Raw genomic sequence first — 13,214 nt, 5'->3', positions numbered from 1 at the left:
AGAACAGAACTAATACTTTAAATCAATTTTTTCTAATACATGTAAGCTGTACATGAACTCTTAAGTATTTTTATATTTATTGTCATCAAAAGATTCCAGTCAGAAGCTCTAGGCATTTTCTATGTAATACATAGATACATTACAATCTATGTGCAGAAACTCTCCTACTTGCATATTGGTTAAAGGCAAAAGAGAATTTGAAACAGATATATTTTTGAAAAAAGCATGTCTTTGAATTGTCCTTCCCCATTATGGTTTAGACTGTCGAACTGCAGACTAGTTGCCGTTTCAGTCAGCTCCATTGCCATTTAGTTGGTGCCTATATTTCATTATTTATTTAAGTGTTAAATAAGTAACATATTAAATACAATTATGAATACCACTGGTTGTTCATACACTGTATATTTTCTTTAATAAAGTTTAAATTACAGGATGATTACTTATTTTACTGAGTATGTTTTATATTCTTTGATTAGAAAAATTCTCTCTCCATGCAACTCTTCTTCAGCATAGTCCATGATATGATTCAACATCAGCTATGATCCAACAAGGAGGCAGTTTTGTTTATCCAAATACCCCCTTCGCTAAAACCTTAATGTTACTTAAGTTTCTTTCAGACTACATTTGCCTAACTTGTATGAAACCAGAAAGCCAACCAACTGTACCTTGACTGCTCCATTCTCATGCATGGTGATGCAGTTGTCGGCATCCTCTGAGAGTTGGTACAAGGCCTGAGCTGTTGCTCGATGCACATTGGCGTCATTCGATTTCAGGTAACGCACCAATGGAGCCACTGCCTTGTTTTCACCAAAGGCCACTCTGTTTCTGCCCCACATACAGCAGCATGAAATGGCTTCTGCTAGATGATGCCTGAGTTTATCGTTATTCTGCATAAAGGAAATAAATGGTGGTATGATCCCATGAGATCATGTTTATGCACCAAATGTTTATTACCCACTAAGATGCCAATGAGTCAGGAAAGAATGGGTAGCTAGATATTCAGCTGCTGTCTTGAAGGGAAGTAGTATTTTGGTGGGTACCAATGGACCATGTTTCAATCCTAAATTCTCATTTTATGAACTGAACATTGTCAGTGAACTCAAAAGTGATCCTCCCTGATCACCTGGTATTAGTTATTTGCCTGGTATTATTATTATTATTGGCTCAAGGCTCAATTTCCTTTTGAGTAAATATTCTCAATACAGAATTACAGACCCACAAGTCATTTAGTAATAAATATAATTAGAGAATATAGGACATTCTCAAGAGAGCATTTTGCTTAACTGGGATAAGTGGATTTATTATACTTCATCATCCTAGGAATACTGCTTCATCAGTAATATACCTTGGTTCCCAAGAGGGAGAAGAAAGTGTAGCAAACAATGACATATTTTGAGTCTGCCATTTCCTTTCTGTATTATTTATGCCATTATATCCAATGTCTAATTAATTGTGTAGCTATAATATAACTGCATAAGGACACAGTTTTCTTTTTATTGATTTTAATGTTCGCTTGTTCAAGCAACAACTTGGTGTCCTTACCTGAATCTGGCGGATATTTTTAGGAACTCAGTATTAGGCCCTCTAGACCAAGCATCCTTCCAATGATTGAATTTCACCTCCATGACTTTCCTGTCAAGTGGTAGTCCAAGCTATGCTCAAATACCTCTGGTAATGGTGAAGTCATTACCTCTCAAGGCTGTTTATTCTATCTGACACAGCTTTGAATAACTAGTACAGTGACTGCCAATGTCTCCTAGCTCAAGAATGCCACTGATCCAAGCCTGCTAAGCTGGGGGAGGCACATTTAATTTCTAAAGTTGGCATGAATAATTATCTTAAGTATATTAATAATGATGTGAAAATGATAGTTACTATTTCTATAAGAACATACTTGTTACCATTTTATTTACCAGTGACAACAGCCTTTATTTCACAAGGATTTTAACACTGTATTAGTCTCAGAAATTAAACGAATTAAGCCAAATCTCATACCTAATAATTGATGGATATTAAACTTAAACCCGGTGTCTGACCTTAAAGCACATTGCCTTTGCCTCTATACCATGACATCGTATGACAATATGCATTTAAAATAAAAAGACATTACTTACTGTATTGGCTAGTTTGGACAATAAAGGAACAACTCCATGATCTGTAATGACAGCTAAATTTTCTTGATCTTTTGCTATATTGGTAATAGCAGCACATACACTTGCCAAAACGTCTTTATTATCTGATTTCAGTAAATTGACAACAAGTTCCAAACCACCAACAAAGGAACGAACCATTTCTCCAGCATCCTATAAAATAAAAATAAAGATATCTATATATATAAAAGCCTAAGCAACCATTACAACTGAATGATGGAAATGACCAGTCAACCAGTTGCTATGATGCATACTGACCACCAGGGGGAGCAGGAGCTGCCCCTGGGGTTCAGTGCACTCCCACAGCCATCCTCCTGTGGCTGGCCAACCTCCCACGGCCCCTCCCCCTCCCCCCGCTGGTCAGCCCCAATTGGCCCCAATTGCCAGCTAGGCCGAGGGACCCCACCCATGCACAAATTGTGCACCGGGCCTCTAGTCAATAATAAACTAATATTTAGCATTTTTAAAAGCAAAAAGTAATGATAAAGCTGTGAAGTACACCCATGCCATTAAAAAACAATTTCAGTTTAATTTATTTCCATATTATACCTAATTTCTATGTATTTATATATAAATTATGTGTATATATAAACATACATACACATAAATAAGTTTCAATGAATATTTATTGAACAATTCTTATATGAGTTAGAAATTAACAAAATACAGTTGAATCTTATACTAATTTGCAACAGTTATGTTCTTTAAAATCATAACGAAGTGTAATTAGTGAATACTGAACCAGTGCTCCTAAGGGAAATACAGTGTTAGGTTCCTGACAGCCTCTTTGTTTCTGTTTAAAGGCATATTTCATATATTGGTTTTTTTTCCCTTTTTATTGAATTTATCAGGGTGACACTGGTTAACAAAATTATACAGGTTTCAGGTGCACAATTATACAACACATCATCTGTACTCTGTATTGAAAAAAGTGAACTAACAAAATAGAGGCAGATTCATAGGGAGCAGGCTGACAGCTATTGGGGGGTGCTCATTTGGGGGGCTGTGGAGGAATTGAGTACAAAATTTAAAAACAAAACAAAACTCATAGACACAGACAACAGTGTGGTGATTGCCAAGAGGAGGGGTGGCGGGGGAGTTAAGGAGGGTATACTAGTAAGTGATGATAAATGGTGATAGAGGTTTGACTTAATTCATTGACATTGAAACACACTATAACCTATGTTTAAATGAAGCTTATTTAGCACACATTTTCTCTGTAAGGCACATTTCAGCCTTCTTGTGCTTAGAAACACTAGAGAGCAATTTAGAACTATTCTTGCGGGCCATTTAAAACAGTAAAGTCATAAAAAAATGTGGAAAATGTGACACTAAGTAGACTACAAAATGGATCTTACTATGAAAGCTGAAACAAGATGGCAGAGCATCATCTTGTTTGACCTCAGCCGAGAACATGCGTATGGAGCAACTCAAATTTCTCCAGGAATGACCAAGAAACTGCCATGAATATTGATTTTGCAGTCACACAAAAAGTTTAGCAAATAGGTGAATTCCTGAGTGATTCAAATCTGTGAATAATATGGATTGACTATGTATACCCTTCTGCCATCATGTTGCTTACAATCTGTGGGGAACACAGGCGTTAAGAAATTACCAGTTTAGTGAATAGCCCTAAGGGAGAAGAGGTAAGATACTGCAAATACATCCAACAAGGGAATCTCAGCTTGTGTGAAGATTGGAGGATTGCCTCCCAAGAGGACGTTTGTTAAGCTAAAGCCTGACACCCGAGGGGGGTTCTGGGTGAAGGAATCATCATGAAATATTGATCTAAGAGTGAGAGAGATGACTTTTCTCTAGTTCACAATGGTAAGAGCATAAAATAGGAAAGAAAGAATGGGGGGAAATGAGACTTAAGAGGTGGGATCTTGACAGGTCTTATAAGCCTTGTTAGAGCTTGGAGTTCCTTTTCTGAGCATGTGAAAGCCAATAAAGAGGTTTAAGTGTCGAGTAGTGTGAGGTGGGAGAGGATTTTATGAATTTTGTTTCTTGGAAGCTCTCTCGGGATTGCAAGGTTAAAGGTGGGGCTAAGAGTGGTGCTGGGAACTCAGAGACTGTTTCACTGATTCAGGTAAGAGGCAGGGATAGTTTAGATCAGGTAGGGAATGTCTGGCCTGTGGGCCATATCAGGCCCCGGAAATCATTTGGTCTGGCCCTGCCAAGGCATTAGGGGTGAGTTAATTAAATGTTTGACTAAGTATAGCAGGCTAATTTTTAAATTGGTAATTTTGTATGGCCCACAAATGATGTTATAAATATCCAAATGGCTCTTGACAGAAAAAAGGTCCCCCTCCCCTGGTTTAGATGAAGGTAAAGGTCTAAGCCTGGATAAAAAAGTGTGGATTTGTGAGGACTGATTGGAGAAGATAAAGACAAGCGATTCAATGATGATTCCCATATTTCTGGGTTGACCTAGTGGTGCTAATGTTGGAAAGGCAGGGTTTTATTTTGTTTTCTGGAGCAGGGAAGGGTGATAGTTGGTGGAAGAACACCTATTTGGATTAGGTGCCCAAAAGTATTTACGTGGAGACATCCAAGAGTCAAGTGGATATATGGGGGTGGAGCTCAGTAAAGAAAACTAAGACTAGATATGTAGACTAGGAAGTCATCCACTTAAAGATTCTAACTGAAGTTAAGAATGTGAAAGAGTGAAGAGTGAGAGAAGTGGCACTGTCCCAGTGTTCTAGGTGTGGGCAGAGGAAAATAATTTTACAGGGGAACCGGAAAACAAATGGTTGAATAGAAACACACTTCCTCTGATGTATGATGGTGGCTGTGTAATATCCATTAATTATTTCTCAAATTATAGAAATTATCATCTTTTGAGTTCTAAATATATATCAGGCACTTCACACAAATTATCTCAGTTAAACCTCAAAATAAACATGCTAAGTAGGTATTATTTCCATTTCATATTTTAAAACTGAGGTTTAGCCCTGGCCAGTTTGGCTCAGTGGATAGAGCATCGGCCTGAGGACTCAAGGGTCCCATGTTTGATTCCGGTCAAGGGCATGTACCTTGGTTGTGGGCACATCCCCAGTGGGGAGTGTGCAGGAGGCAACTGATAGATGTTTCTCTCTCATCGATGTTTCTAACTCTCTCTCCCTCTCCCTTCCTCTCTGTAAAAAATCAATAAAATATATTATTAAAAAAAAACTGAGGTTCAAAGATGTTGCACCTCATAAACTAGATTGTGTCCTTCATAAACGCTGGGGCCATGTTTTAGTAAACTTAGTGATCTTTATACATCATAAATCTGATCATCTCATCCCATAGCTGTCTGATCCTTCCACAGCTCCCCCCTGCCCTGAGGATAAAACTCAAACCCACACATGGCTTCCAAGCCCTTCATAGTGTGCCCCGGGCTTCCCTGCCTTGCTTTACCTGCCTTGATCCCCTTCTCCAATGCCCCTCGCACACCCTCTGCCAGTGGCTCCCCACAGGAGCTAATAACCAGAATCCTGGCACTCATTCCCCAAGAATGTGATTTATTAAGTCTGGGGTGGGGCCATAAAAAAACATCTGGGTTTCTAAAAACTCTCCTGGTGAGCCTGAACTTCAGCCTGCATTGGGAACACTGCTTGTGCATTCATGTCCTCAAATGTGCTGCTTGCACATGTCTCCATGCCTTTGCACAAGCCCTTTTTGGCTAGTTTCCCATTAGCTTGGGAATTCCTACACAGCCTCAGCTACTCACTAAGGTACCACTTTCTTCAGGAAGTCTTTCCTGAAACTCATGTCTGGGTTAAGCTGTTCCTATCTGATTCTTCTATATCATACTAGCACTTACCAATCTATGCAATAGTGGCTTGATTGTTTGCTTTTACCTTGAACTGTAAGTTTCAGGAGTGTAGAAACCCGCTCTTATTCACTGATGTATGTCCAGTGCCTATGCCAGTTTCTGGCAGTAAGTATATATGCTCAATTAACATTCCTTAAATTTGATTATATACAAATTTGCAGATATAAAAGGAAACTTTCATTGAGGGCACAACAAAAAACCTAAGCTTCTAGTAAATAGTGAAGGAAGAACCAAGTCAGGATCTTCCCAAGTGTAAGGGCGAAGAATCTTTTCCCACAACCTGTTGTTACTCCCAATTACTATGGGAAATGATGTCAGCAATATTGTTGACCTTGTTCTCAATGTCAAATTTAAATACAATTTTTGATAGTTAGGACACACTTCCAAATTATGATATATTAATAAAATTATTTAATTGCAATTTTTTTCTAAAATTGCACAGTACAGTTTTTATGTAATGCAAAATAAATTAATATATTTTCAACTGTTTTCTACATTGTCACCTTTTTATACTTCTATGTATTAGGATGCAATCACATCAAAAGAATGTAATTTAATCCAACTTATTGTAAAAAGAAAAATGATAACTGGCAGAAGATTCAGATCCAGATGTGCCTGATCCCAAAGCCACTCTACAATATTACGATTATGTGAATTCTAACCTCATAGTTGGTCTAAATGAAGTTGATGCACATGTAAATTCAAAAGCAAAAACAAGGATTCTTAGAATTTCAGGGAACTTCAAAAGTGTAGCCCAAAAGCTCAACTTTTCTAAGAGATGTTATGTGTCAGTTATCTAATACATTTGTCAATTATGGAATTACTGAACAATTTTTTTCTCAAGAAAACTAGAGAAATTCTGGAAAGATGATGGTGGCATAGTTTTTTTATTTTTAAAAATTACAGATGACATTCAATATTATTTTCTATTAGTTTCAGGTGTACTGCATAGTGGCTAGACAATCATATACTCTTATAAATTGATCACCCTGACATTTCAAGCACCCACCAGGCACCATCCATAATTATTACAATATTATTGACTATATTCCCTTTGCTGTACTTTACATCCCCAAACTATTTGTAACTACCAATTTGTACTTCTTAATCCCTTCACCTTTTTTTGCTGGCCCCCCAACCTTCCTCCCCTCTGGCAACCATCAGTCTTTTCTCTGCATCTATGTCTCTGCTTCTATTTTGTTTGTTCATTTATTTTGTTGTTTAGATTCCACATATGAGTGAAATCATATGGTATTTGTCTTTCTATGACTATTTCATTTATCATAGTACCTTCTAGATTCCATGCTGTCCCAAATGATAAGATTTCACTCTTTGTTATGGTGGCATAGTATTTTCCCTAAAAAGCAACTAGTATAGCAAAACAAAACAAAACAAAAAAAAAAAGGGACAATGTATACAACAATACTAGGTGACAAGGAATCTCTACCAACCCCAAAATACAAGCAGGTTGGGACAAACTACTAACCACTAAAAATTCGCATGCTCTAAGACTGTGCTGGAACCTGTGGAGGGAAGGCTTAGAGAATGCCCCAAGAACCAGAGAAACTGAATTGCCTTTAGGTCTAATGAGAAAGCTCACAACAGCAACAGTCGCTGGGAATGAACTCCTCAGACTCTGGTCTGATGGTGCTGGAACATTCTGTAGGTCTGAGTCCTGGGAATTCTTAAAACTACAAACTGAAGTCCTTTCCTAAGACAAAGCCCTGTACTAAAGAGAAACTACTGGGGGTTGCATCCAAATTGAGCAAGACTAGGACAATGGGATGAAGGATGAGAGAATACAGATAAAAAAGAGGAGGGGAGCAAAGGTGTCTGAACCCACTCTCCATCACTGTGAAAATAACAGAAATGGTATCCTGAGAACAATGAAATTAGAAATGCTACCCTGACCCACATGTCTCTCTCTAAAAGATCATGAAAACTCATTTCACTTAAACATGAGCAATAGAAAAAAAATTATAATCAATTTCTATATACAGTTATTATAATTTAAAAATGAACTGAATCCTGGCCAGTTCAGTGGTGGGAGTGTTGGCCTGCACACTGAAGAGTTGTGGGTAGGATTCCTGGTCAAGGGCACATCCTCTGTTGTAGGTTTGATCCTAGGCCTGGGTTGAGTCGTGTGTGGGATGTCTCTCACACTGATGTCTCTCTCCCCCACTCTCTTGCACTCTCTCTAAAATTTAATGGGAAAAAAAACATCCTTGGGTGAGGATTAACAACAATAACAAAACAAAAAAAATCTGAAAGAATCACAGAAGCAATGAAAGAAAAATATAAATTAGAATTATTAAAGCTTATAAATTACATGACTAGTAAAAAAATTTAAAGAGAGGTAAAAGACATTCATAAAGAATTAGAAATAAAAGAAAAATTCATTTGGAAATGAACAGTAATCTAGGAGGAACACAAGATTGAATAAACAACATACGCATTATCTATCTACTAGAGGCCCAGTGCATGAAATTCGTGCACAGGGTGGGGGTTCCCCTCAGCCCAGCATGCACCCTCTCCAATCCAGGACCCCTCGGGGGATGTCTGACTGCCAGTCTAGACCAGCAATCGGACATTGCTCTCCCAATCCTGGACCGCTGGCTCCTAATCGCTCACCTGCCTGCCTGCCTGGTCGCCCCTAACTGCTCCCCGCTGCTGGCCTGATTGCCCCTCACTGCCTCTGTGAGCTGGCCTGATCACCCATAACTGCCCCTCCCCCCCCGCTGGCCTGGTCGCCCCTAACTGCCCCTGTGTGCCAGCCTGATCACTCCTAAATGCCCCGCCCCACCAGCCAGGTTGCCCCAACTGCCCCCTCCCTGCTGGCCTGGTCGCTCCTAACTGCCCCCCCCACCAGCCTGTTCACCCCCAACTGTCCCCCCCACCGGCCTAGTCACCCCTCACTGCCCCCTTCCAAGTCTAATCACCCCCAACTGGTTGCCCATGCAGCCTGCTGTTCAGTCATTTGGTTGTCCCTCAGGCTGGCCCTGGGTGGCTGGCCAGCTGACATCCGAGGTTTCCCTGCACCTTGGGCCGGCCCTGGGTGGCTGGAGGGCTGAGGGGACTGGGGGACTCTGGAGGCAGGCACGCAGAGTGACTGGACCCGCCTGGGGGCAGGCCCGGCCGTGCCGCATACCTGCTGCCCCAGCGGGGCTGAGGGGACTGGGAGCCGCCATCTTCTGGCTGTGGGTGCCGCCATCTTTGAGGGCATGGCAGTCATTTAGAATATTCCCTCCTATTGGCTGTGGGCACCACCATCTTTGTGAGGGTGTGATGGTTAATTAGCATATTCCCTCTTTATTAGATAGGATAATAATAAAAGGGTAATATGCTAATTAGACTGGATGTCTTCCAGATGTCATTCTGGACATCCTTCCTGATGAAGCTGGGGCCAGGGGGAAGTCAGCCCGGGTCCTGGATGCCTGCCAGCAGCCAGAGGAGGGAAGCCCGGGTCCTGGGTGCTGGAGGGAAGCCAGGGCCAGCAGCCAGGGGAAGGAAGGCCTACTCTTGCATGAATTTTTGTGCATCAGGCCTCTAGTATATATATAAAACCCTAATATGCAAATAGACCGAACAGCAGAACAACTGAACAACCAAACAACTGGTTGCTATGATGTGTGCTGACCACCAGGGGGCACGCGCAGAACATGGTGGGCATCGGCAGCAGGTGACAGAGCACTGAACATGGCGGGCATCGGCCATGGTGGGATTGTGGAGCAGGTGAGTGGGAATGCCAGACCAAGGCGGGGCGCCGGTTGCTGTCATCAGGGCAAGCCTCTAGTGGTTACTGGAAATTCTTTGCTCCCATGTGCCATGGTCCCACCAAGCACTCACACCTGCTGCCAGCACCCGGCACCTGCCCCAATTGCTTGGCGCTGTCAGCAGGTGTGAGCAGTGGCTGTTGGCCCTGATCGCCCCTCAAGGCTTCTCCACCTCCCCCTGCTCATGAGGGGCAATCAGGGCCAGCAGCCACCTCTCACACCCACTGCTGGTGCTGGCCCCACTTGCACCCACTGCTGGCGCCAGCCCCAATCACTCCGTGCTGTCAGTGGGTGCAAGCGGGGCTGGCGCCATCAGCATGTGGGAGCGACAGTGGTGGGTGGGGACCTGCAGGCAAACAGGGGACCAGGGGCCATGGTGGGAGGGGCTGAGGGAGGTGCGGAGGATGGTCCAAGACCTGCCCCTGTGCCCACTGCAGTCTTGCAGCCCACAGTTCCTTTCAAGGTGCACGAATTTGTGCACTGGGCCCCTAGTCTTTAAATGAATAGCAGATGTGAAAATTCCAAAATAAAGGAAAAAGAGCTAACAAAATATTTAAGAGAACAAGTAGGCAGAGAAGAGTGAACATATGTATAGTAAGAGTCTCCAAGAAAGAAACAAAACAATACAGCAGAGCAAATTTTAAAAATTATAATTCAAGAAAACTCTCTCCTCCTAATTAATAAAACCTTAAAACACACTGAAAAGTCACCTTATACACTAGGAAAAAATTGACCCAAAATGGGCTAACATAAAGACATTCTAGTACAACTACTGGACTTGGATAAAAAAGAAAAAAAATTTGGCCATCTAAGCAAAAAGACCAAGTTACTTCTAAGGGAAAGAATATGACATTATCCTTAGATCTTTAATAGTAATATTTTATGCACAGGGTAAGGGATAACATAAGTAAGCTACCTAATGTGAGTCAAGATTCTAATATCCAGCCAAAATAACCTTTAAGTATAAAACTATTGTAAACATGGAAGACTTCAGTGAATGCTGTTAACCCAGGCCTTTCCTGAAGAATCTGCTTGAGAATGAGTGTCAGACCTCCAAAAAGACTAGAAAGACATTGACAAAAGTTGGCTGCTGATTTCTTATAATCCTCATTCTCTCTCTCTCTCTCTCTCTCTCTCTCTCTCTCTCTCTCTCTCTCTCTCTCTCTTACACACACACACACACACTTTCTTTCCTCACCTGAAGACATGCTTTTCTATTCTAGAGAGAGAGGAAGAGAGAGACAGAAAGAAGCATCAATGTGAGAAACATTGATGGGTTGCCTTCCATTCATATCCCAACCAGGGATGGAACCCGAAACCTAGGTATGTGCTCTGACTGGGAATCGAAACTGCAACCATGGGTGGTGCTTCATTATCTTCAGGATAAGGTCTAAATCATTTCCCTCTCTGTCCCAACCTCATCCTCTTATTTCCCAGTATACTCTTTTGCATAAACCATACTCCAGCTTCTAGATTATTGTTATTCCCTAAAGTGTCATTGTTTTATATCTTTAACTATATTATTTTCTTTACCTGGATGCCCTTCTAAACTCCTACTCAGCCCTGAAAACTGACTGAATTTTTAATACTTCTTCCTATTCCCAGTCCCTGGAAAATTTTTATCTGCTTTCTGTCCCTATATTTTTGCCTTTTCCAGAATATCTTATAGATAGGATGATTATAGTATGAAGCCTTTTGAAACTGGCCTCTAACACATTTGAAATTAATCCATGTAATTGCATGTAGCATGAGCAATAGAAAAAGACTATAATCAGTATTCTATCCATTTTTATTGCTAAATTACATCTATTTACTAGATGAAGAATATTTCATTTATTTCCAGATTTTTGAGATTATGAGTAAACTAGAGCCCCGAAATTCGTGCAAAGGACTTGGCCCTCGCAGCCCAGGCTTCATCCGGAAGGTCATATGGATGGTCGTTCTGCTGTTGAGTCTAATTAGCATCATAGCTCTTTATTATATAGGATCCTCTATAAATTTTCATGTACAGGCTTTTTTTTTCTGAGCATAAATTTTTTTTGAGTAAGTAGGAGTGGTTTACTATTGAGTTCATAACATCTACTTATTATCCTTTGAGTATTTCTAGGGTCTATAATGTTGATCCCTGGTATTGGTAATTTGTATCTTCTCTCTTTTTCTCTAGATCAAAGTAAACAGAGCTATATAAATTTTAATTGATTTTTTCCCCCCAAGAACCAGCCTTTTACTTTTTTTCTATTGGTTTTTCTGCTTTTAATTTCATTAATATTTTCTCGTAACTATTATTTCCTTTCTTCTGTTTATTTTGGGATTTATTTACTCTTCTTTCTCTAGTTTAATTTTATTATGGTCAAAGAACTGATATAATTTTAATTTTTATGATCTCTTAAGGTTTGTTTTATAGCTCAGAATATGGTCCAGCTTGGTGAATGTCCCAAATGGACTTTAAAAGAATGTGTATTCTGATGCTGTTGGATGGAATCTATATATATATAAGGCTAATATGGGAAGTGTCCCCTTGGGAGTTCAACCGGGAGTCCGGAAGTTCAATTGCTCACTATGATGTGTGCTGACCACCAGGGGGTGGTGTGGAATGAAGGAAGGCCCTGGCTGGCAGCCAGCAGCTGAGGAAGGGAGGCCCTGGCTGGCAGCCAGAAGGCCCCGATCAGCCCTGATTGGCCCTGATCACCAGCCAGGCCTACGGACCCTAGCCCTGCATGAATTTCATGTGCCAGACCTCTAGTGTTTAATAATTATCAGTAATGCTTAAGTTGGTTGGTATAATTGTTTAGATCTTCTATATCCTCACTTGTTTTCTATTGACTGCAAAGAAAGAAGTATTGAAATTTCCAACTATAACTGTGGATCTTTCTACTTCTCCTTTCAGTTCTATCAGTTTTTACTTCATAAATTTTGAAGCTCTGTTTTTAAGTGACCATAGAGATTTCTTTTACAACTAGAGGCCCGGTGCACGAATTTGTGCACCAGTGGGGTCCCTCGGTCTGGCCTACAGGGTAGGGCTGAAACTGGCTCTCCAACATCCCCTGAGGGGTTCTGGATTGCGAGAGGGCATAGGCCAGGCCAAGGGACCCCACTGGTGCATGATTGGGGCCGAGGAGAGATGTGGGAGGTTGGTTAACCAGGGAGGGACTGTGGGAGGGCTCAGGGCATGTTTGGCCTGTATCGCTCAGTTCCGATCGGCCGGACCCCAGCAGCGAGCTAACCTACCGGTCAGAGCGTTTGCCCCCTGGTGGTCAGTGAACATCATAGCGAGAGGCCTTAGCATATCATTAGCATATTACACTTTGGTTGAACGGCCAACCAATTGACTGGACACTTAGCATATTAGGTTTTTATTATATAGGATAGGATAGAGTAAAACCTACAAATAAGTAAAAACAATAGAATTCTCTATGTATTCCTCTTCAAGAAGTAACTTTAAAAACAGAATCATCTTCAGGCAAAGACCAT

The 13,214-nt window shown here is 41.0% G+C and overlaps 1 protein-coding gene across 4 annotated transcripts in view; it reads right to left on the bottom strand.

Annotated features, from left to right (window-relative positions):
* Positions 1-13,214, bottom strand: part of ODAD2 (outer dynein arm docking complex subunit 2) — a 225,463-nt gene that overhangs the window by 57,237 nt on the left and 155,012 nt on the right. For all 4 annotated transcript variants that reach the window (XM_080688300.1, XM_080688303.1, XM_080688301.1 and 1 more), the window contains 2 exons: positions 2,115-2,303; positions 666-887 (listed from right to left, as the gene is read on the bottom strand). In XM_080688300.1, coding sequence (XP_080544426.1) covers positions 666-887; positions 2,115-2,303 — 411 coding nt within the window. The remainder of the gene's footprint in view (positions 1-665; positions 888-2,114; positions 2,304-13,214) is intronic.

This window comes from Plecotus auritus (assembly GCF_963455305.1).
Source record: "Plecotus auritus genome assembly, chromosome: 1".
In the NCBI taxonomy this organism is placed as follows: domain Eukaryota; kingdom Metazoa; phylum Chordata; class Mammalia; order Chiroptera; family Vespertilionidae; genus Plecotus; species Plecotus auritus.
The sequence above is the reverse complement of the archived record's forward strand: the minus strand, read 5'-3'. Positions and strand labels throughout refer to the sequence as shown.